General features: G+C 39.6%; 1 protein-coding gene across 2 annotated transcripts in view; it reads left to right on the top strand.

Annotated features, from left to right (window-relative positions):
- The first annotated feature begins 11,757 nt into the window (after window positions 1-11,757).
- The window catches only part of FNTA (farnesyltransferase, CAAX box, alpha), a 31,826-nt gene continuing 20,470 nt past the window's right edge, over window positions 11,758-23,113 (top strand). The window contains exons 1-2 of one of the 2 annotated variants that reach the window (XM_032328986.1): window positions 11,758-12,010; window positions 14,405-14,490. In XM_032328986.1, coding sequence (XP_032184877.1) covers window positions 11,811-12,010; window positions 14,405-14,490 — 286 coding nt within the window. In that variant the 5' untranslated portion in view covers window positions 11,758-11,810. Of the gene's footprint in view, window positions 12,011-12,144; window positions 12,324-14,404; window positions 14,491-23,113 lie in introns of those variants that run through there. The other variant, XM_032328987.1, reaches the window with a different exon arrangement.

Raw genomic sequence — 23,113 nt, 5'->3', positions numbered from 1 at the left:
AAAGAAGCACATGGACAATAATACAAAAATAATAAGGGATTTTAACACACCCCTTACTGAAATGGATAAATCATCTAACCAAAAGATCAACAAGGAAATAAAGGCTTTAAATGACACACTGGACTAGATGGACATCACAGATATATTTAGAACATCCCATCCCAAAGCAACAGAAATACACATTCTTCTCTATTGCACATAGAACATTCTCCAGAATAGGTCACATCGTGTATCACAAGTCAGGATCGCAGCTGGTACTAAAAGATTGAGATCATTCCCTGCGTATTTTCAAACTACAAAGCTCTGAAACTAGAATGCAATCACATGAAAACCATCTATGAAAAGCCCACAGCAAATATCATTCTCAATGGGGTGAAACAGAGCTTTTCCACTAAGGTCAGGAACATGGCAGGGATGTCCACTATTACCACTGCTATTCAACATAATACTTCCTAGCCTCACCAATCAGACAACAAAAAGTGGTAAAAGGCATCTGAATCAGCAAAGAAGAAGTCAAACTCTCACTCTTTGCAGATGATATGATACTTTATGCGGAAAACCCAAAAGACTCCACTCCAAAACTGCTAGAACTCATACAGGAATTCAGTAAAGTGTCAGGATATAAAATCCATGCACAAAAATCAGTTGCATTTCTATACAGTAACAATGAGACAGAAGAAAGAGAAATTAAGGAATCGATCCCATTTACAATTTCACCCAAAATGTTGAGATACCTAGGAATAAATCTAACCAAAGAGGCAAAGAATCTGTACTCAGGAAACTATAAAGTACTCATGAAAGAAATTGAGGAAGACACAAAGAAATGGAAAAACGTTCCATGCTCATGGATTGGAAGAGCAAATATTGTGAAAATGTCTATGCTACCTAGAGCAATGTACACATTTAATACAATCCCTACCAAAATACCATCAACTTTTTTCTAAGAAATGGAATAAATAATCCTAAAATTTTTATGGGATCAGAAAAGACCCTGAATAGCCAGAGGAATGTTGAAAAAGAAAACCAAAGCTGGTAGCATCACAATTCCAGACTTGAAGTTCTATTACAAAGCTGTAATCATCAAGACAGTATGGTACTGGCACAAAAACAGATACATAGATCAATGGAACAGAATAGAGAGCCCAGAAATGGACACTCAAAAAATGTCAACTAATCTTTGACAAAGCAGGAAAGAATGTCCAATGGAAAAAAGTCTCTTCAACAAATGGTGTTGGGAAAGTTGGATGGCCACATGCAGAAGAATGAATCTAGACCATTTCCTTACACCACACACAAAAATAGATTCCAAATGGTTGAAAGACCTCAATACGAGACAAAAATCCATCAAAATCCTTGAATAGAACATGGGCAGCAACCTTTTCGACCTCAGCCACAGCCACTTCTTCCTAGAAACGTCACCAAAGGCAAGGGAAGCAAGGGCAAAAACAACCATGGGACTTCATCAAGATAAAAAGCTTTTGCACAGCAAAGGAAACAGTCAATAAAACCAAAAGACAACCAACAGGATGGGAGAAGATATTGCGAATGACATACCAGATTAAGGGCTAGTAGCCAAAATCTATAAAGAACTTATCCGTCTCAACACCCAAAGAACAAATAATCCAATCAAGAAATAGGCAGAAGACAGGAACAGACATTTCTCCAAAGAAGACATCCAAATGGCCAATAGACACATGGAAAAAGTGCTCAGTATCACTCAGCATCAGGGAAATACAAACCAAAGCCACAGTGAGATAACACCTTACACCAGTCAGAATGGCTAAAATTAACAAGTCAGGAAAGGACAGGTGTTAGAGAGGATGAGGAAAAAGGGGAACCCTCTTACCTTGCTGGTAAGAATGCAAGCTGATGCAGCCACTCTGGAAAACAGTATGGAGGTTCCTTAAAGAGTTGAAAATAGAGCTACCTTATGACCTACCCAGCAATCACACTACGGGGTATTTACCCTAAAGATACAAATGTAGTGATCCAAAGGTGCATGTGCACCCCAATGTTTATAACAGCAATATCCACAATAGCCAAACTATGGAAAGAGCCTAGATGTCCATCAACAAATGAATGGAAAAGAAGATGCAGGGTGTGTGTGTGTGTGTGTGTATTTTAAAAAATGGCATATTGTGCAGCTATCAAAAAATGAAACCTTGGGAGCCTGGGTGGCTCAGTTGGTTAAGCAACTGCCTTCAGCTCAGGTCATGATCTTGGAGTCCTGGGATCCAGTCCCACATCGGGTTCCCAACTCCATGGGGAGTCTGCTTCTCCCTCTGACCTTCTCCTCACTCATGCTCTCTCTGTCTCTCTCTCAAATAAATAAATAAAATATTTTTTAACAAAATGAAATCTCCCATTTGCAATGACATGGTTGGAACTAGAGGGTATTATGCTAAGGGAAATATGGGGTTTTTTTTTAAGATTTTATTTGTTTATGACAGAGATCACAAGTAGGCAGAGAGGCAGGCAGAGAGGGGGGAAGCAAGCTTCCCACAGAGCAGAGAGCCCTATTCAGGGCTCGATCCCAGGACCCCGGGATCATGACCTGAGCCGAAGGCAGAGGCCTTAAACCACTGAGCCACCCAGGCGCCCCAGGAAAATGCCAATTTAAAACATTTTTATATACCACTATCCACCCACTAGACTGGCAAGATGAAAAAATTCAATTCCAAATGACTATTCTAATTTGGGAAATAGTTTGGCATTATATAGGAAAGTTGAAGATACATATTTTTATCATCCAGTAATTCTACTCTTGGGTACATACCCCAGAAAAATGTGTACTCCTGTGCATCAGAACACATGAGCAATGTTAGCAAAAACATTGTGTATAATAGCCACAAACTGGAAACAACAAAAATGCTCAGCAAGAATACAATGTGTATTGTCATAACTATGTCTTTCTAGAAAATTACATAAAAACTATGCTGCATTAAAAACAATTTTCTGGGGGCGCCTGGGTGGCTCAGTGGGTTAAAAGCCTCTGACTTTGGCTCAGGTCATGATCTTAGGGTCCTGGGATCGAGCCCCACATCGGGCTCTCTGCTCAGCGGGGAGCCTGCTTCCTTCTCTCTCTCTCTGCCTGCCTCTCTGCCTACTTGTGATCTCTCTCTGTCAAATAAATAAATAAAATCTTAAAAAAAAAAAAGAAGTATACCATAAATCCTAAAGCAGCCACTAACATAACACAATAAAGTTACAACAATTAAATCATCAAAGGCAACAAAATGGAATAAAAAGTACTCAATTATTCCAAAAGAAGGCAGAAAAAGAAATGGAACAAAGAACAGACAATTCAAATAGAAGACAAACAGCAAGAAGCTAGATTTCAACCTAGCCATATAAATAATCATATTAAATGTAAATGGCTAAAACACACAATTAGAAAGCAGAGTATGCTGGATATAAAAGCAAGGCTTTTATAGAGGTGTCTGCATGGCTCAGTTGGTTGAGCATCTGATTCTTGATTTTGATTCAAGTCATGATCTCAGGGTAGTGAGATCTAGTCCTGCGTCAGGTTCTGCACTCAGCAGGAGTCTGCTTGGGATTCTCTCCCTCCTTCCCTTCCCCTGCTTGCAGTCCTCTCTCTAAAATAAGAAATAAAGCTTAAAAAAAAAAAAAAAGGAAGACCCAACTATATGCTTTCTATAAGGAACTAAGTTATAAGTCACAAGTAAGTTAAAAGTAGAAAGGTAGTAGAAAGGTGTTAAAAGGTACAAAAATTAAAAAGATATATGGGAGCTCTTGGCTGGCTCAGTTGCTAAAACATGTGACTTGATGTCAGGGTTTTGAGTTCAAGCCCCATGCTGGGCATAGAGCTTATTTTAAAATATTTTATGCAGGGGAGCCTGAGTGGCTCAGTTGTTAAGTGTCTGCCTTTGTCTCAGGTCATGATCCCAGGGTCCTGGGATAAAGCATCGCATTGGGCTCCCTGTTCAGCAGGAAGCCAGATTCTCTCTCTCCCACTCCCCCTGCTTGTATTCCCTTTCTCTGTGTGTCTCCCTCTGTCAAATAAGCAAATAAAATCTTTTAAAAATATTATATATATATAAAATAATATAAATATATAATATAAAAGTATACAATATAAATTATATATTTATATATAATATAATATATAATCATATAACAATATATGATACATAATTTTATATTTATACTATTTACATATATAAATATTTATATTATATATAAATATCTACAATAGTCTATATAATATAATTTATAATATATAATAAATAATAATATAATATTTATACTATTTATAATAATTATAATATTTATACATAATTTTTATGTAATATATAATTTATATATAATTCATATATAAATTATATATTATAGATATATTATACAAACTATATAATAATATAAAAACTATTTTTATTAAATATACATTAACATATAATGTATTATTTGTTTCAGGGGTACAGGTCTGTGATTCAGGTCTGTGATTAGTCTTACACAATTCACAGCACTCACCATAGCACATACAGTGTCTATCACCCTGCACCCCATCCTTCCCACACCCCTCCACTCCAGCAACCCACAGTTTGTTTCCTGAGATTAAGAGTCTCTTATGGGGGCGCCTGGGTGGCTCAGTGGGTTAAGCCGCTGCCTTCAGCTCAGGTCATGATCTCAGGGTCCTGGGATCGAGTCCCGCATCGGGCTCTCTGCTCAGCAGAGAGCCTGCTTCCTCCTCTCTCTCTCTCTGCCTGCCTCTCTGCCTACTTGTGATCTCTCTCTGTCAAATAAATAAATAAAATCTTTAAAAAAAAAAAAAAGAGTCTCTTATGGGGGGTGCCTGGGTGGCTCAGTGGGTTAAAGCCTCCCGGGGTCCTTTGTGATTTCTTTTATTCTCTTAATGGTATATTTTGATGAAGAGGAAGTTCTTATTTTTAACATAATCAGATTTATTCTTTTTTCTTATATTATTATGATATAATGTATTGTTTAAGAATTTTTCCTGACCCTAAAGCCTGAATATTTCATCCTATTTGTCATCTAAGACCTTTATCTCTTGCCTCTCACACTGAAGTCTATATAGTGTGGGGTAGGGATACAGGTTTGTTTTGTTTTGTTTTTTCCTATATAGATGCCTAATTGTCTCAGCACCATGATTCAGAACAATCTCCTTTTTTCACTCCTTGCAGTGGAGGCTTTGTCAAATCTCAAGTATCCATATATATTCACAGATCTCTTTGTGAGTTCCCTGTTGTATTCATTACTTTATTTGTCTATTTCTGTACCAGTATCACATTCTTAATTGCTTCAGCTAAAGTATTAAAATTAATGGAAGTTAGCAAAGTGACTGGATATAAAAGTTAGTTTTACTTCTGTATACCAGAAACAAGAAAGACAACTCTATATCCAACAAAGTACAGAAAAACTATAACACTTTCAAAAAGCAATAAAACTTCATAAGACATCTAAAACCCTAACTAAACCAAGATATATTGTGTACAAATATTGGAGATTTAATACAGTTGTCATTACCCAAAATTGATCTATAGATCTATAGATGTATTACAATCCCAATCAACCTGTCAATGAGATGGTGGTTTGCTTATTTGGTCTTTAAAAAAAATTTTTTTTTTTACATTTGAGAGAGAGAGTTCTAGAACGTCTGTGGTGGGGGGGTGGGAGCAGAGGAAGAGAATCTGAAACAGGCTCCCCACTGAGTGGGATGTCCAACACCGGGCTCCATCCCATGACCCAAGAGATAACAACTTGAGCTGAAACCAGGAGTCAGAGGCTTAGTCGACTGAGTCACGTAGGTGCCCCTTTTGTTTGCTTTCTGGTTTGACAAATTGACAAATTGTCAAATGGAAAAGTCAGAGATGCAGGAAGTAAATACATTTATCCTTCCCAGGGGAAACATAAGGACTTTAAGAGAGTCTGTTGACCCCTTAACCAACTTTTATGTTACTGGTTGCATGCATTTTAATTCCATACATTTGTAAACTGCACAAGCCGTTAACAGTGTGATTTTTATATCATCCATTATTATTTAGGTTATCCACATACTTAACCATTTTCTTTGATCTTCTTTCTTTCCTGCATCTCTGATTTTCTCGTCTGAGGATATTTTCCTTCTGTCTCAAGTACATGCTTTAGATGATCCTTCTTTTGAGGGTGTGCTAGCATCAAACCATTTAGTGTTCATTTATTTGAAAATGTTCTTTTGCTTTCTTGAAGACTATTTTTACTAGATGTAGAATTCTATGTTAGCAGATGTTTTCTTTCACCACTTTCAGGATATCATTCCACGGACTTGTGTCTGTGGCTCACTTAATAACTGGACCCCCCACTCAATCATTTCCTTTCTGTCTTGTATGACTATCTCTTGACTAGGCTGGGTGCAGCCGCAAATGGTCCTTTCTTGGTGGTGGGGCAAAGCAGCCAAAAGACAAAGACATGCTCCAAGTTCTGGCAACTGAGATTAATTAGTTGTCATCTTCTTTACCCCTCCTATCCCTCCCCCACTTGTCCCCCTCTCTCTAGCTCACAGTTTCCAGGTACTAGCTCTGGAAGTGCAATCAATATCCTGAAGGTATCCTCCTTTCTGATTGTAGCTGAGAGGGAAATGATGTAGCCTAAAGAGCACTGGGGGAAGTTGAAATCTCAGGCATTTAACACAATCCCTAGGCACCTAATAACTATCAAACTTCTGGGGAAATCTCTGGAAGAGTGCAATCAAATTAGCAGCATCATGTTGTTAATATCAGCTGTATCAATGAAAAACTCATATCAGTAATTCCTAAAAATAAAAAATTGATGAAGAATTATACTCATGAAAGAGGTAAATTTTATGATATTTAAAATATTTATCAATAAAGCTGTTAAAAATTGAAGAACAATTTGCACTACAACTTACATCACTTGGTAAGTAGTTTTATTTACACACATATTGTGGTTTATTTCTATTTTTAAAGGTAATATATTAAAAAATTTTTTTTGATTGCTTGACTTACATATTTAACATGACCATACTGATTGCTAACCAACCCTGCCTAGGCCTGTCTCCCCAGCAGTTGAGACACCTTAGTATCTTTAGGAGACCTAATGGCAAAGCAGCAGGCTACACCATAGACTGACTACAGCAGAAACCCTCAACCTGGGCTGCATGTTAGAGTTACATGGGGAGCTCTTAAAATATACCATTGCCAAGACCTCACTCTAAACCAGTGAAATTAGGTTCTCTGGTGGTAGGAGAAAAGTTCCTCCAAAAATTATAATTAGAATGACCAAAAGATCAAGCACTTGTTCCATTTCCAGGTCTATATCCAGAAGAAGTGAAAACAGGAGTTCTAACAGATATTTCATCATTCACAACCAAAAGGTAGAAACAACCCAAGTGTTCATTAACAGATAGATAACAAATTTGTGGCATATACATACCAGTGAAATATTATTCAGCCTTTAAAAAGGCTATTCTAACATCTAAGGAACCTGGAGGACATTATGTGAAGCAACATAAGCCAATTACAAAAGGACAAATACTGTATGATTACACTTCCATGAAGTACCTAAAGTAGTCAACTTCATAGAGATAAAGCAGAATCTGGTTACTAGCGCCTAAAGGGAAAAGGTTCAATGACAAATATCCAACCAAGTAAAATTTAAATATCTGACTTTATTAACTGAGTCATGAATTGGGCAGCATCCCATCTACCAAGTAGGGGGAGCTCAGTCAAGCTGTGGAAAAGGAAAGGTTTTTAAAGGTGGAGAAGGGGCATTAAAAAAGGAAATTAGCAAAGAATCCATTGTTTTAGGCATGGTCGCCCTCTTGAGGGGAACAGAGGGGGTCTGTCAGTGAATGTCCTAGTGCTGACCAGTAAATTCCATGTTGACTAGTCAGAGGTTAAGTTCCTGGTGGGGGAGGGGTTGCGCAGAGAAGCTAAAACTTCAGTTAGGTTAGGTATTAAGTCTTGGCTTGCTGATGTGGGGCTCTTCACATAAGTGGTTCCATTTGGGGCCTGTGGTTTTCTTTTCCTTTTTTAAAAAAAAAATTATTTTTAAGTAATCTCTACATCCAACATGGGGCTCAAGCTTACAACCGTGAGATCAAGAATCACATGCTGTACCGACTGAACCACCCAGGCGCTCCTGTGGTTTTCTTCTTAACAGAGGGAACGGGGAGTTATTTAGTAAGTACAGAGTTTCAGTTTGGGAAGATGCAAAATTCTGGAGATGGATGGTGGTGATTGTTTCACAAAGATGGAAACATACTTAATGCCACTGAACAGTACACTTAAACATTATTTTTTTTTAAAAAATTTATATATTTTTTAAGATTTTATTTATTTATTTGACAGAGATCACAGTAGGCAGAGAGGCAGGCAGAGAGAGAGGGAGAAGCAGGCTCCCCACTGAGCAGAGAGCCCTATGTGGGGCTCGATCCCAGGACCCTGCGATCATGACCAAGCCGAAGGCAGAGACTTTAACCCACCGAGCCACCCAGGCACCCCCCATTTAAAAATTATTTAAAAAGGGCCGCCTGGGTGGCTCGGTGGGTTAAAGTCTCTGCCTTAGGCTCAGGTCATGATCCCAGGGTCCTGGGATCGAGCCCCACATGGGGCTCTCTGCTTAGTAGGGAGCCTGCTTCCCCCTCTCTCTCTGCCTGCCTCTCTGTCTACTTATGATCTCCATTTGTCAAATAAATAAATCAAATTTTTAAGAAAAAATTATTTAAAAAATTATTAAAAGGATAAATTTTATGTTATGACTGTATTACCCTCCCCCCTCCCACCCCAAGATCTCAAATTCTTAGCATGGCCCCTGGCTTTTTCTTTAACCTTATCACCTACCAATTCTTTCCCCTCACTCTCAGGACTTCAGTGATACTGGCATCTTTTCTGAAACAAGAACAGAGTGAGTATGCACTCCCTATCTACGCTACATGGCATACATTTTCCACTATCATGTCTTTGCTCAAACAGCCCCCAGCAAGGCACCTGGGTGGCTCAGTCAGTTTAGCGCCCTGCTCTTGATTTTGACTCAGGTCATGATCTCAGGGCTGTGAGATGGAGCCCCACATGGGACTCCGAGCTGGGCTTGGAGCATGTTTAAGATTCTCTCTCTCTCCCTCTGTCCCTCACCCCCACTCCCTTTCTTTAAAAAAGTTTGAATATGTTCATTAATAAATTTATAGAAACGGGTGCCTAACTTTCAAACCAGTAGAGAAGAAGGAACACACAAATTCGGTCAGGGCTGAAAAGGAACACAGAAAGATAGAACAAGAAACCATAACACAGAAAACACAGAACAAAATGGCATGAATGAGACTAATTATATCAGGAGAACAACATACGAGAAAGGGTTAAACCTGATGAAGTTCTTGAACCTAGGTGAGGTTCAATAGGGTGAGGTTCGGAGCTGACAGCTAAGAAAGAATTCTTTAGACGTCTTTGGTGCAAAAAGGTGGTTTATTAGAGCACGGGGACGGGACCCGTGGGCAGACGGAGATGCTGCTGCGCCGGGCATGTGAGGAGTGGCTGGTTATATACACAGGAGTTGAGTAGGTGAGGACAAAGGGTTGTTCAGAAGGGCTATTGGGGTAAAGAAGACTGTCAGGATATTGAAGGCCTGGTTACTATCAAGCCAAGGCCACTTTCCCTCTAATGAGGCACTAACATAAAGACAACTGGGAGTCTCCTGGTGGAATGTTACATTCCTGCTATCAAACGTCCTTATTAGCGAGATTTAGGTTTAGAAGAAATTTAACTTTATTTACTTTGCTTTCTACCTCCGCCTCCTTCGGTTTTTTATGGAGGGGAGGGTGACGTTAGGGCTTGAGGAACTGAGTTATGTGTCTTTGGAAATTGGGCTATTGATAAGGTAACTTCTTTGTTGTAAATCTCAAGGACATTTGTAAACCAAGAGAGACTTCTGCCTTGCAGGACTGTGATCTCTGCAAGATAACCATTTGTTCTTCTTTTAGGGCAGTCAGGGGTGCCTGTGGAATGTCACACATATTACCAAGGGGAGTGGGTGGAGAGGGGGTGCAAGGCGCCAGCCTCTGCTCCATCCTCAGCCAGCCTCCTGCTCCCTCATCAAACCCAATTCTCTCTCACTCTTTCTCTCTGTCTCTGTTGCCCTCTCCTCCCACCCCTGCACTCACACGCTCTCTGTTATAATAGTAATAATAACAACAAGAACAATAACAAATAGCCCCCAGATAAGCCTTCCCATTATAGAGGGTGAAAATTAATTCTCCCTCTACCCTTCTGAGTTCTTGGCTTGTGACCCTTGCAATAAAAGATTAATAAGAGAAAAACAGATTTATTAACATGTATGCCTCACATATACATGGAAGATACTTAGGAAAAAATTAGCAATTCACTGGGGTTGCTTAGAATTCAGTCTCAAATACCATTTTAGTAGGGAAAGGGAAGTGGCAATGTAGGCCTCTCCAGAGAATAAATAATTTTTAGGAAAGAAAAATGGGCCCTTAAAAGAACAGACAGTAGATAGGACAGGTTTAGTTTTTTTTTTAAGATTTGATTTATTTGACACAGAGCGAGTGAGAGAGAGAAAAAGAGAGACGGAGAGCATGCACAAGAAGGGGTAAGGGCAGGCAGGGGAGAAACAAGTTGCCCGCTGAGCAGGGTCCTGATATGGGGTTCAATCCCAGAACCCTGGGATCATGACCTTAGCCTAAGGCAGTGGCTTAAATGACTGAGCCACCCAGGTACCCCGAGACAGGACAGTTTGACAAAATTTGTCTGGGTGTGGTCTCCACTTCTACTGTGGGGTTTAGGACAATTCAGTTTCTTTTAGAGAATCTGTCTTTAGGCAGATAAAGGGAGCTCAGATAAAGCTTCTCCCTTCATAGGCTGTTTTTCAAGTGCCTACGGCTCAGAAATAATCAGTATACCAAAGCAGTATATTTTGGAGTGACATGTCCTGAATACCGATATATTTTAGGGTGACATTTTCTGTTGCCCTTCATTACAATGTAAACTTCGTGACTACAGAGACTTTATTCTACACTCCTGTGAGCAAGCTACGTAATAGGTAGTAAACAGTTGTTAAATGTTTGCCTTTTCTGTATCATACACACATAGTATTTGTATAATTAGGATATTAATTAATTAATTAGAGAGAGTGAGGGAGAGCATAAGAGAGAAGGTCAGAGGGAGAAGCAGACTCCCCATGGAGCTGGGACCCCGAGGCATGACTCAGTCCCACGACTCCAGGATCATGACCTGAGCAGAAGGCAGTCGCTTAACCAACTGAGCCATCCAGGCGCCCCCAGATTTTAATTTCGAAAGACAAAAGCCCCGTATTAAATTCTCTGGCCTAAGCTCACCATGCAAAAGAAAAATGTGCCCAAGAAACATAAAGGCCTTTAGGGTTAATATGGAGCCCTGGAAGCCAGTTTTCCAGACAGGGTTGAGGGGGAGGAGCTGGGTCTTCAGCTGTGGGTCACCTGCCCTTACCCACTGCGTCTAAGCCACTGTCCAAGAGAAGAGAGAACCATCTCCATAGCGAGGGGATCTAACAAAAACAATCCGTTCCGAAGTATCAACTACAAGCATTCGGAAAGGTCCACACACGGGATGACGCGCGGGAAATCTGGAGTCCTCAGGCACAGCGTCGTTCTCTCCAAAAAGGCCTGGTACCCATCCCAGCGCTTCAGGGCTGGGGCCCCGCCCGGGTCTCTCTAGTCTGCATCTCTATGGTAGGAAGGGAGGAAAAACCGGAAGTGGGCCGCCGCGGGGGTGTGGGAGGGAGCGAGGGGCGGGGCAGTGGGGGGCGGGGCTACCGCCGCCACCTCCGCTGCGGACCGAGGCGAGATGGCCGCCACGGAGGGGGTTGGGGAGGCTGCGCAGGGCAGCGAGTCCGGTCAGCCGGAGCCGCCGCCGCCCCAGCCGCACCCTCCGCCGCCCCAGCAGCAGCAGGAAGAAGCTATGGCGGCTGAGCCCGGAGAAGCAGTGGCGTCCCCTATGGACGACGGGTTCCTGAGCCTGGACTCGCCCACCTATGTCCTGTACAGGTAACGCCCACGGCAGGGCCGCCGCGCCCGAGGCCCTTCCTCCTGAAGGCGGGTGCTCCCCTCGGCCGGCGGTTCCGGGTCGGCTCCCCTGACCTCGGCGTGTGCGGCCGAAGTTTCCGCCGCTTCTTCGTCCGGCTGGCCGGGGTGGAGGGGGCGCGCTCGGCGGGGTCGAGGCCCGCTCGGCGCCCTCGCGCTCTTTCCGGGGTTGCTGGTTCCCGGGGCCAGCCTGTCTGGCCAGAGATGGAGGAGGCCAGACGCCAGACAGCGTAGAAACTGCAGCACACCGGACAGCGCTCTCCCTGAGGCTGTTCAGGTGTGATTCAGGAATTTAGGAAATCTCCCGCACGCTTTCCTGCTCCCACGGCGCTAAGCTCGTTGATCGCAGAGTCCCGAAGGGTTTGGGGGCTCTTTAATAGCCGGGCAGGAAGTAAGAGTTAAATATAAATAAGGTCCAGATTTGCTCGCTTTAAAAACAAGGTGTAAGGGCTTCCCCTGGTTTGTTCTGTTAAAGGGGACGGAGCTAGTATAAGATCTTTAAGGGCTGGGACTTTTACATTCAGCATTTTCTTTAAATATTTTAGCGCCTACCATCAGGCAGGCACCGGATTTAAGCTGTAAAACCGAAAAGGTATTTGTTAAACTCTGTAATCCGTCGTTACATCACCTCGTGTATAATAGAAGTGGTATATAGTAAACAGAGTTGGGTACTTTGTAACTTTCTTGCTTTTTCTCCCGACTCTCACTCCTAGAAGTTTTCATCTCCAGTTGGACTTGCAAAAACAGTTGAGAAATGCTTGTATCTTATTTTTCTTTTGTCTTATTTTTTCTTATGTAGTTCTAGGTAAACCCATTAGATAGCTTATTTGCCTTCCTTGATTTTATGAATGAGTGAAAGTCACCATCCAGATTTTGTTACTGGAGTTGTTTTACACATTTAATTTGGCTGTGGTAGTCCCATAATCCTCACACCTCCTCTCTGAATTGTAAAATATTCAGCTGCTTTAGTTGGCTAGGTCTGGTTTTTCAGTGACTATATGACAGCCTTACCTTTTTCATGCTACTGCCCCAGGCTCAAGGTCTCACACCTCAGGTAATTGTTTCCCTTGTATTTCTTCTGATACAGTGGACACAACTTAAGGATTGTCTGGATTCCACAGAATCGTTGCTGTCAATAGCTGATAGGTATAGAGAACTAAAAGATGGGTGAAAGGAAAATAGTATAAATAAAAGAGTGGTTAAAGCAAATTTAGTCATATTAGGCATTTTGCACAGAAATGTCTATAGGCACCTATTGGTGCCACTATGTTATTTTAGCAATGATAATGAGAATAGTATTCATTGAATGCTTACTATATGCATTTATTTATTTATTTATTTAAAGTTTTTTTTTTTCTTTTTTTTTTTCATGTATTTATTTGACAGACATCACTAGTAGGCAGAGAGACAGGCAAAAAGAGAGGAGGAAGTGGGCTCCCCACCAAGCAGAGAGCTGGATGCGGGGCTCGATCCCAGGACCCTGGGATCATGACCTGAGCCAAAGGAAGAGGCTTTAACCCATTGAGCCACCTAGGTGCCCCTATATGCATTTATTATATGCTATATTTATAACATATGGCATAAATATTTAGGTGTATAGTAATATTGTGTTTCGTATATTGATTATATACTATATACTAATATATTCGTATATATATGTAATAAATTTACTATATATGTGCTTATTATTATGCACATTTAAATGCTTAACATATTATCTATTTAATCCTCAAAACAGCCTTCTAAGGTTGGTTAGTAATATCATCTCCATTTTATAAATGAAGAAACTGAGGCCCATAGAGATTAAGTAACTTTCTCAAGGTCACACAGGTGATAAGTGGTAAAGCCTACATTCTAACCCACACAGTTATTAGATTCAAGAGCCTGCTCTCGAAAAGACTACCTGGACCACCTCTCAGTATAGTGAACTAATAATAGTGCTTACTTTGATTTTAAAATGTCAGTTCCTAGTAACTTGTTACTCAATTTTTTTAAATGCTAACTCCAAAAAGTCTTACTAGACCAATTAATTAAATAGATTTCTAATTTAAAACTATCCTGTACTTACTGCAAAACAAGTTTCTCTACTTACATAAAAACTTTAAATTTGAGAACTATTGATTTATTAACTTATTTTAATGGGCAGATATTCAGTTTATTTTTATGATACTTTAAAAGTTTAAGATGTAAGGCAAAATGGCAAAACTTGATCATGAAGAATCCAACCATGATTATATTAAAATATTTATAAGTTACTGATTTAATAGAAGTGTAGTTGTTGGTAATTTTAAAAACATTGGAGTTCTTTTTCTTCTTATGTATTTGAATACAGTCACTGAAAAAATATATATATTTCAGGGACAGAGCAGAATGGGCTGATATAGATCCCGTACCGCAGAATGATGGCCCCAATCCAGTGGTCCAGATCATTTACAGTGAAAAATGTAAGTTTATTTTTTATTAGGAAAAGGCCTATAAGTTAAACTTAATAGCAGAGTTGAAATTGACAGTTAAATGGTTAGGTAGATGACAGATTTTTGCCTAATAAAAATCTAAATGACTTAAGATAAGCTAATACTTGTTTTTTAATCATTCCTTTTCATGGTTAAAGCTTTTATTTTGTCCAAAGAATGGACATATTCTAAGTATAAGTAATGAATGCTACATTATAATATGTAATAGGTACTTGTGATTGACTTTTCATTTATTGTTTAATCTGTACAAAAGATACAACATAAACGAGTTACTGGTTGATGTAGAATAAACTGGTTGCTGAAACTTGTGCATTTTGAAATATCTTTCAGCAATGAAATGTTAGGCTCAGTCAGAATACAATTACTGATATTAAAATGAGTGGATTATTTTCTTTGACAAAGTATCATTCTTTCATAATGTGAATGAAAATGCTTTGTAAATTGAAGGTCATTGCAAATCTTCATTGTTCGTTGTTCTTCTAAGAAAGGGTACATGAGTAAAATGGAATGCTAGCTTTGCGTTTTTTGTGTGTGTATATATATTCTGATTTCTGTTGCTTGTGGTGGCCCCATAATCCTCAAACCTCCTCTGTGGGTGTGTGTGTGTGTGTGTGTGTGTGTGTGTGTGTGTGTGTGGTATGTACACATTTCAGTTAAAGCTTTGTTATCCAAGATATCCAAGATCATTCCCTTTTTTTTTTTTTTTAACAAAAAGAGTTTATTGTTTTGGTTATGAAGTAATGCCAAGAAATGTTTGAAAAGGAAGAATGATGACTTACTGAGTATAATGACTTACTGAGTATAAAAATGTATTACTAAAAATAAATGTGAAACTGGTACAGAAATAAATAGATTAATAAATCTAAAAATAGATTAGTATAGATAGGAATGTAATATGTGATAAAAAGAACATCTTATACTTGTATGAAAAGATGGATTAATCAAATTGGTTTTGCAGCAGTTGGATATAAGCAAAATTATATCTTTATCTCATGTCTTACATGAAAATAAATTACAGATGAATTAAAGTTCTTTTTTTTTTTTTAAAGCTTTTATTTATTTGACAGAGAGAGAGAGACAGTGAGAGAGGGAATACAAACTGGGGGAGTGGGAGAAGGAGAAGCAGGCTTCCCGCCCAGTAGGGAGCCTGTTGCAGGACTCCATCCCAGAACCCTGGGATCATAACCTGAGCCAAAGGCAGATGCTTAACTAACTGAGCCACCAAGGCACCCCTGAATTAAAGCTCTAAAGCACAACTGTAAACATACAAGGAACAAGAGAATAATCTTTCTTTTGATGAAGAAGGTATAATTAAACAAGATTTAAAATTCAGAATTAAGGAAAAGATCAGAAGATATAACTGCATTAAAATGCAGAACTTTTACACTATGAAGAGATATGATATGGGAGAGATAATTCACTAGAAATAGAAATGTCTGGGTGCCTAGGTGGCTCAGTCAGTTGAGTGTCTGGCTTCAGCTTGGGACATGAGGTCCTGGGATCCAGCCCCACATCAGGCTTCCTGCTCAGCAGGGAGTCTGTTTCTCCCTCTGTCCCTCCCCACACTCAAGCTCTCTCTCTATCTCTCTCTCTCTCGCAAAAATAAATAAATCAATAAGTAAATCTAAAAAACAGGAAAGAAAGAAATATCTGAAGAGATATTTAACCTCACTAGTGATCAGAGAGATGAAAACCACTTTCAGATTCATTAGGTACCTATAACAAAGATGTTGGAGAAACTGATAAAATCACACATTTCTCTTGGGGTTAAATAATTTAATAAAAACTTTTTTTTTTTTTTTTTTGGGCAGGGTGAAAAGATTAACATATAAAATTCTTAGCTATAGATTAGAAACCATAAAGGAAAAGATAGAGAAATATGACCTATCAACCAAAAACCATAAATGAATATATCAAAATTTAAAATCTGTACAACAGAAGACACCCATGAACAAGTTAAAAGGGAAGAAGTAATATGGGAAAAGATGCACCATATGAAACGGGATTGATGTTCAGAACTTTATAAGAAATTCCTACAGGAGGTTAAGGAAATGGGCAAACAAAAAAATAGACAAAAGGGTACATGAACTAGTGGCTTACAGTAGAGAAAATTCAATTGGCTTTTAGAGGGGGAGGTTTCTATTATCATTAGGAATGAAAGATATACAAATAAGATGGGAATGTTATTTTCCAACCATGCATTAAAGGGTAAAAATCAAAACTATCTTATGATATCAGGTACTTGGGTATATGAACAGATCCATACATTTCAGATAGTAATTTTTATGTTTAGCCATTTTGGGGTTTGGTTTAATCTTGTAAAATTGGAAAATACTCTTATCATACAACCTTGAAATACTGCATCCATTGATACATTCTGGGTACACTCTGGCATATAATGTCAGAAGACATACTAGGATGTTAAGAACACACACTTTAGAGACAGACCAACTGGTTTAAATTCTAACTTTACCATTTTACTGGCGCTATAATCTTGGACAAATTATTTAACCTCTCTATTCCTTTATTTCCCCCTATGTAAAATGAGGATAATCATAGTAACTATATTTGACCCTTGAATAACATGAGGATTAGGGGTACTGACCTCCCTCCTTCCTGCTTAGTTGAAAATCCATGTGTAACTTTTTTTTTTTTTTTTAATTTTTTTTTTAAATTTATTTATTTTTTTGACAGAGACACACAGCGAGAGAGGGAACAGAAGCAGGGGGAGTGGGAGAGGGAGAAGCAGGCTTCCTGCTGAGCAGGGAGCCCGATGCGGGGCTTGATCCCAGGACCCTGGAATCATGACCTGAGCCGAAGGCAGACACTTAATGACTGAGCCACCCAGGCGCCCCCATGTGTAACTTTTGATTCCTCAAAAGTATAATTACTAATTGCCTACTGTTGCTGGAAGTCTTACTATTTATAACATGAATAGTCAGTTAACACATATTTTGCATGTTAAATGTATTATACACTGTATTCTTAAACTATGTGAGAGAAGAAGAAAATGTTACTAAGAAAATCATAAGGAAGGGCACCTGACTGGTTCAGTCAGTAGAGCATATGACTCTTTTTTTTTTATTATTATTTTTTAAATTTATTTATTTGTCAGAGAGAGAGCACGCACAAGCAGGCAGAGTGGTAGGCAGAGGTGGAGAGAGAAGCAGGCTCCCTGCTGAGCAAGGACCCCAGTGTGGGACTTGATCCCAGGACTTTGGGATCATGACCTGAGTTGAAGGTAGTGGCTTAACCAACTGAGCCACCCAGGCGTCCAGAGCATATGACTCTTGAACTAGGGGTCATGAGTTCAAGTCCCTTATGAGGGTAGAATTTAGTTTAAAAATCAGGGTACCTGGGTGCCTCAGTCAGTTAAGCATCTACCTTCAGCTCAGGTCATGATCCCAGGGTCCTGAGATCAAGCCCCACATCAGCCTCCCTCTCTCTGTCAAAGAAATAAAAATTAAAAAAAAAAAAAAAAAGCTCTTAAAATTTTCATAAGAAAAATATGGTACTATACTGTGTCAAAAATCTGCATAGAGGTTGACCTGTGCAGTTCAAACCCATGTAATTCAAGGGCCAGTACTTTTGAGAGAGAATAAATTATATATATAAAATAATAGAACAGTGTCTGGCTCAGAATAAGGACTATATATGTTAACTCTTATAATTTGCAGTATTTTTTGAAAAAGCAAAATGTTGGAAGCCAAGTATATATCTGTTTTGGAAGATGGATAAAGTGTATCATTATCATACAGTTGAATACTAGGTAACCATGAAGAGGATCTAGATCCTTTATAGCATGGAGAGATCTCAGAAACAATGCTGAGTTTAAAAAGCCATATAAGTTTTAGAAACTTTGAGTATGACAGTATATCAAATGTGTAATTTTTAATTATAAGAATATTTTAATATTGAAAACTACAGAAAAAAATCTAATGAATATAAAATTCTATTTATATAACCCCAGATTAATTTATGAGCCTGTCAGCCTGACATATATAACTGTAAGTCTGAGTATTCTGTTCCCACTTGTAGAATTCTGGGAAAAAAATAGCATTCACATGTAAATTATGCTGTGTTCTTTATATGGAATAGTGGAAAAAGAGTGACGTAAATGTGTTTATGTTAGCACGGAAGAACATACCATTGAGGAGGAAAATGCCGAAAAGGAAAGCAGTATAAAAACTGTTACACCAGTGGGTGCCTGGGTGGCTCAGTGGGTTAAGCAGCTGCCTTCGGCTCGGGTCATGATCTCAGGGTCCTGGGATCGAGTCCCACGTCGGGCTCTCTGCTCGGCGGGGAGCCTGCTTCCCTCTCTCTCTCTGCCTGCCTCTCTGCCTACTTGTGATCTCTGTCTGTCAAATAAATAAATAAAATCTTTAAAAAAAAAAAAAAACTGTTACACCAGTTTCATTAAAAATGAACAGTGGGTGCCTGGCTGGCTCAGTTAGCAGAGCATGTATCACTTGACCTCGGAATCGTGAGTGACCCATGTTGGGCATAAAGATTACTTAATAAAAAAGAAATAAAAAATTTTAAAAATAAACCACAAAACTATATATTTATGTAATATATATGTATATATACACTTAGAAAAATATCTGGTAATAACCATTGCCCTTGATAGAAATCTAGTGCATTGAGGAGTGGCATTGAGGTGAGGGAAGAAAGTTCATGTACTTTTGTATTGTTTATGATGTTTGTATGGAATATATATTCTTTTTAATTAAAAATATTTTTTGAAGTAATACATGCTCATCTTAGAAAATTTTGAGGATGGGGGCACCTGGGTGGCTCAGTGGGTTAAGCCTTTGCCTTTCGCTCAGGTCATAATCTCAGGGTCGTGGGATTGAGCCCTGCATCGGGCTCTCTGCTCTGCAGGGAATCTGCTTCCTCCTCTCTCTGCCTGCTTGTGATCTCTGTCTGTCAAATGAGTAAATAAAATCTTTAAAGAAAAAAAGAAAGAAAAGAAAATTTTGAGGATGTTAAAATTAAAAGAAGACTCTTATCATCAAGAAATAGCCACTGTTAAACTCAACAAAGTAGGTTTAGAGAGAACGTACCTCGGTATAATAAAGCCCGTATATGAAAAATCCATAGCTAATATCACCCTTGTTGGGGAAAAATCTCTTGAGAGCTTTTCTTCTACAGTTACGAACATGCAGGGATGTCTGCTCTCACCACCATTATTTATCATGGTTCAGAAGCCCTAGCCACAGCAATCAGACAGGAAAAAGAAATAAAAAGCATCCAAATCAGCATGGAAAAAGTAAAATTTTCATTATTTGTAAATGATATATATAGAAAACCCGAAACACCACCAAAAAAACTGCTGAAACTAGTAGGTTCAGTAGAGTTGCTGGATACAAAATCAATGTACGGAAATCTGTTGTATTCTTATACACCAGTGATGAAGCAGCAGAAAGAGAAATAAGGAATCAGTCCCATTTACAGTTGTGCCAAAAACAATAAGATACCTAGGAATACCTCTAACCAAAGAGGTGAAAGACCTGTACTCTGGAAACTATAAACACTGATGAGGGGTGCCTGGGTGACTCAGTCAGTTAAGTGTGTAACTCTTGATTTCAGTTCTGGTTGTGATCTCAGGGTTGTGAGATTGAGCCTTGTGTTAGGCTCTGCACTGGGCATGAAGCCTCCCCCCCCCACCCCCTACCCCCACTCTCTCAAAAACAACAACAACAACAACAAAACCCACTGATGAAAGAAGTTGATGATGACAAAGAAATGGAAAGACATTCCATGCTCATGAATTGGAAGAACAAATATTGTTAAAATGTCTGTACTACTCAAGGCAATCTACACATTTAATGCATTCCTTGTCAAAATACCAACAGCATTTTTCACAGAGCTAAAACAATCCTAAAATTTGTATGAAGCCACAGAAGACCCCATATAGCCAAAGCAATCTTGAAAAAGAAAAACAAAGCTTGGAGGCATCACAATTCCAAACTTCAAGTTATATTACAAAGCTGTAGTAACCAAATAGTATGGTACTGGGGCACCTGGGTGGCTCAGTCAGTTAAGTGTCTGACTCTTGATTTCGGGCTCAGGTAATGATCTCAGTGTCATGAGATGGAGCCCCTCATCAAGTTTCAGGCTGGATGTGGAGCCTGCTTAAAAATTCATTCCCTCTCTCTATACCCTCCCCACGCCTGGCAGACCATGCAGGCACATATTCTCTCCCTCTCCCTTTAACCTCCCCACCCTTGCTCTGGCATGCATGCACATACTCTAAAAAGAGGGAAAAGGAACAACAAACAACAAAAAAGATTGGTCAAAATAGTATGGTACTGGTACAAAAATAGACACATAGCAGTGGAATAAAATACAAAACCCCTAAATGAACTCGCAATTATATGGTCAGCTAATCTTCAACAAAGCAGGAAAGACTATGCAATGGGAAGAAGAAGTCTCTTCAACAAAGGGTGTTGGAAAAAATGGATTACCTTCTTACACCCTTCACAAAAATAAAATCAAAGTGGATTAAACACCTAAATGTGAGACCTGGAACCATAAAAACCCAGAAGAGAACATAGGCAGTAACTTTGGCCATAGCAAGTTCTTTCTAGATACATCCCCAGAGACAAGGGAAACAAATGCAGAAATAAATTATTGGGTCTTCATCAGAATAAAAAGCTTCTGCACAGTGAAGGAAACAGTCAATAAAATTAAAAGGCAGCCAGCCTATGGAATGGGAGAAAATATTTGCAAATGACCTACCTAATAAAGGATTAGTATCCAAAATATATCAAGAACTTGGGGCACCTGGGTGGCTCAGTTGGTTAAGTGACTGCCTTCAGCTCAGGTCATAGTCCCAGAGTCCTGGGATAGAGCCCTGCGTCAGGCTCCCTGCCCCGTGGGAAGCCTGCTTCTCCCTCTCCTTTTCCTACTCCCCCTTCTTGTGTTCCCTCTCTTGCTGTGTCTCTCTGTCAAATAAATAAATAGAATCTTTTTTTTTTTTTTTAAAGATTTTATTTATTTATTTGAGAGAGACACAGTGAGAGAGAGCATGAGCGAGGAGAAGGTCAGAGAGCGAAGCAGATTCCCCATGGAGCTGGGAGCCCGATGCGGGACTCGATCCCGGGACCCCGGGATCATGACCTGAGCCGAAGGCAGTCGTCCAACCAACTGAGCCACCCAGGCGTCCCAATAAATAGAATCTTAAAACATATATATAAAGAACCAAGAAAACACATAATCCAATTAAAAAATGGACAGAAGACATGAATATACATTTTTCCAAAGAAGACAGATGACCAACAGACCAGATGCTCACCATCACTTACCAGGGAAATGCAAATTAAAACTGCCATGAGATAGGGCATGTGGGAGGCTCAGTCAGTTAAGTCAGGTCAGGATACCAGGGTCCGGATATGGAGTCCTGCATTGGGCTCCCTGCTCAGTGTGGAGTCTGCTTCTCCCTCTGCTCCCCCACCCCCGCTCCTGCTTGTGCACATAAAAACAAAAATCCTAAAAACTACAATGAGATAGTACTTCACCTGTCAGAATGGCTGAAATCAGCAACACAAGAAATACCAAATGTTGGCGAGGATATAGAGAAAGGGGAGCCCTCTGGCACAATTGGTGGGAATGCAAACTGGTGCAGCCACTCTGGAAAACAGCATAGAGCTTCCTCAAAAAAAAAAAAAAAAAAAAAGTACTACCCTACGATCCAGCACTTGCACTACTAGGTATTTATCCAGAGAATACAAAAATACTAATCAAAGGGATATGTGCACCCCGATGCTTATAGCAGCATTATCTATAATAGGCAAGTTATGGAAGCAGTTCAAGTGCCCATCCACTGATGAGTGGAAAAAAGATGAGGTATATATAAAGTGGAATATTATTGAGCCATAAAAAGTAATGAAATTTGCCATTTGCAACAACTTGGAGCTAGCGAGTGTAATGCTAAGTGAAATAAGTCAGAAAAAGACAAACACCATATGAGTTCACTCATGTGGAATTTAAGAAACAAAACAAATGAGCAAAGGGAAAAGAGAGAGAGACAAACCAAGAAGCTATTAACTATAGAGAACAAATTGATGGTTACCAGAGAGGAGGTGGGGGTGGTGAAATGGGTGATGGGGATTAAGAAGTGTGATTGTGATGAGCCCCAGATGATGAATGAAAGTGATGACTCACTGTGTTGTACACCTGAAACTAATATTAAGCTATATGTTAACAAATAAAAACTTTTTTAGAAAAAGAATATATATATATTTTTAAAGATTTTATTTATTTGACAGAGAGCGAGAGAGGGAACGGAAGCAGGGGGAGAGGGAGAAGCAGGCTTCCCGCTGAGCAAGGAGCCAATGTGGGGCTTGAGCCCAGAACCTTGGGATCATGATCCAAGCCTACGGCAGATGCCTAACGACTGAGCCACCCAGGTGCTGTCCCAGAAAAAAGAATATTCTTGATGATGCAGTAAAAGTCACCAATTTTTAAAAAGAGAGAGCGAGGGGCGCCTGGGTGGCTCAGTGGGTTAAGACTCTGCTTTTGGCTTAGGTCATGATCTCAGGGTCCTGGGATCAAGCCCCTCATCGGGCTCTGCTCAGCAAGGAGCCTG

This window comes from Mustela erminea, chromosome 21 (assembly GCF_009829155.1).
Source record: "Mustela erminea isolate mMusErm1 chromosome 21, mMusErm1.Pri, whole genome shotgun sequence".
NCBI classification, from domain to species: domain Eukaryota; kingdom Metazoa; phylum Chordata; class Mammalia; order Carnivora; family Mustelidae; genus Mustela; species Mustela erminea.
This window is presented reverse-complemented; position numbering and strand designations above follow the sequence as displayed.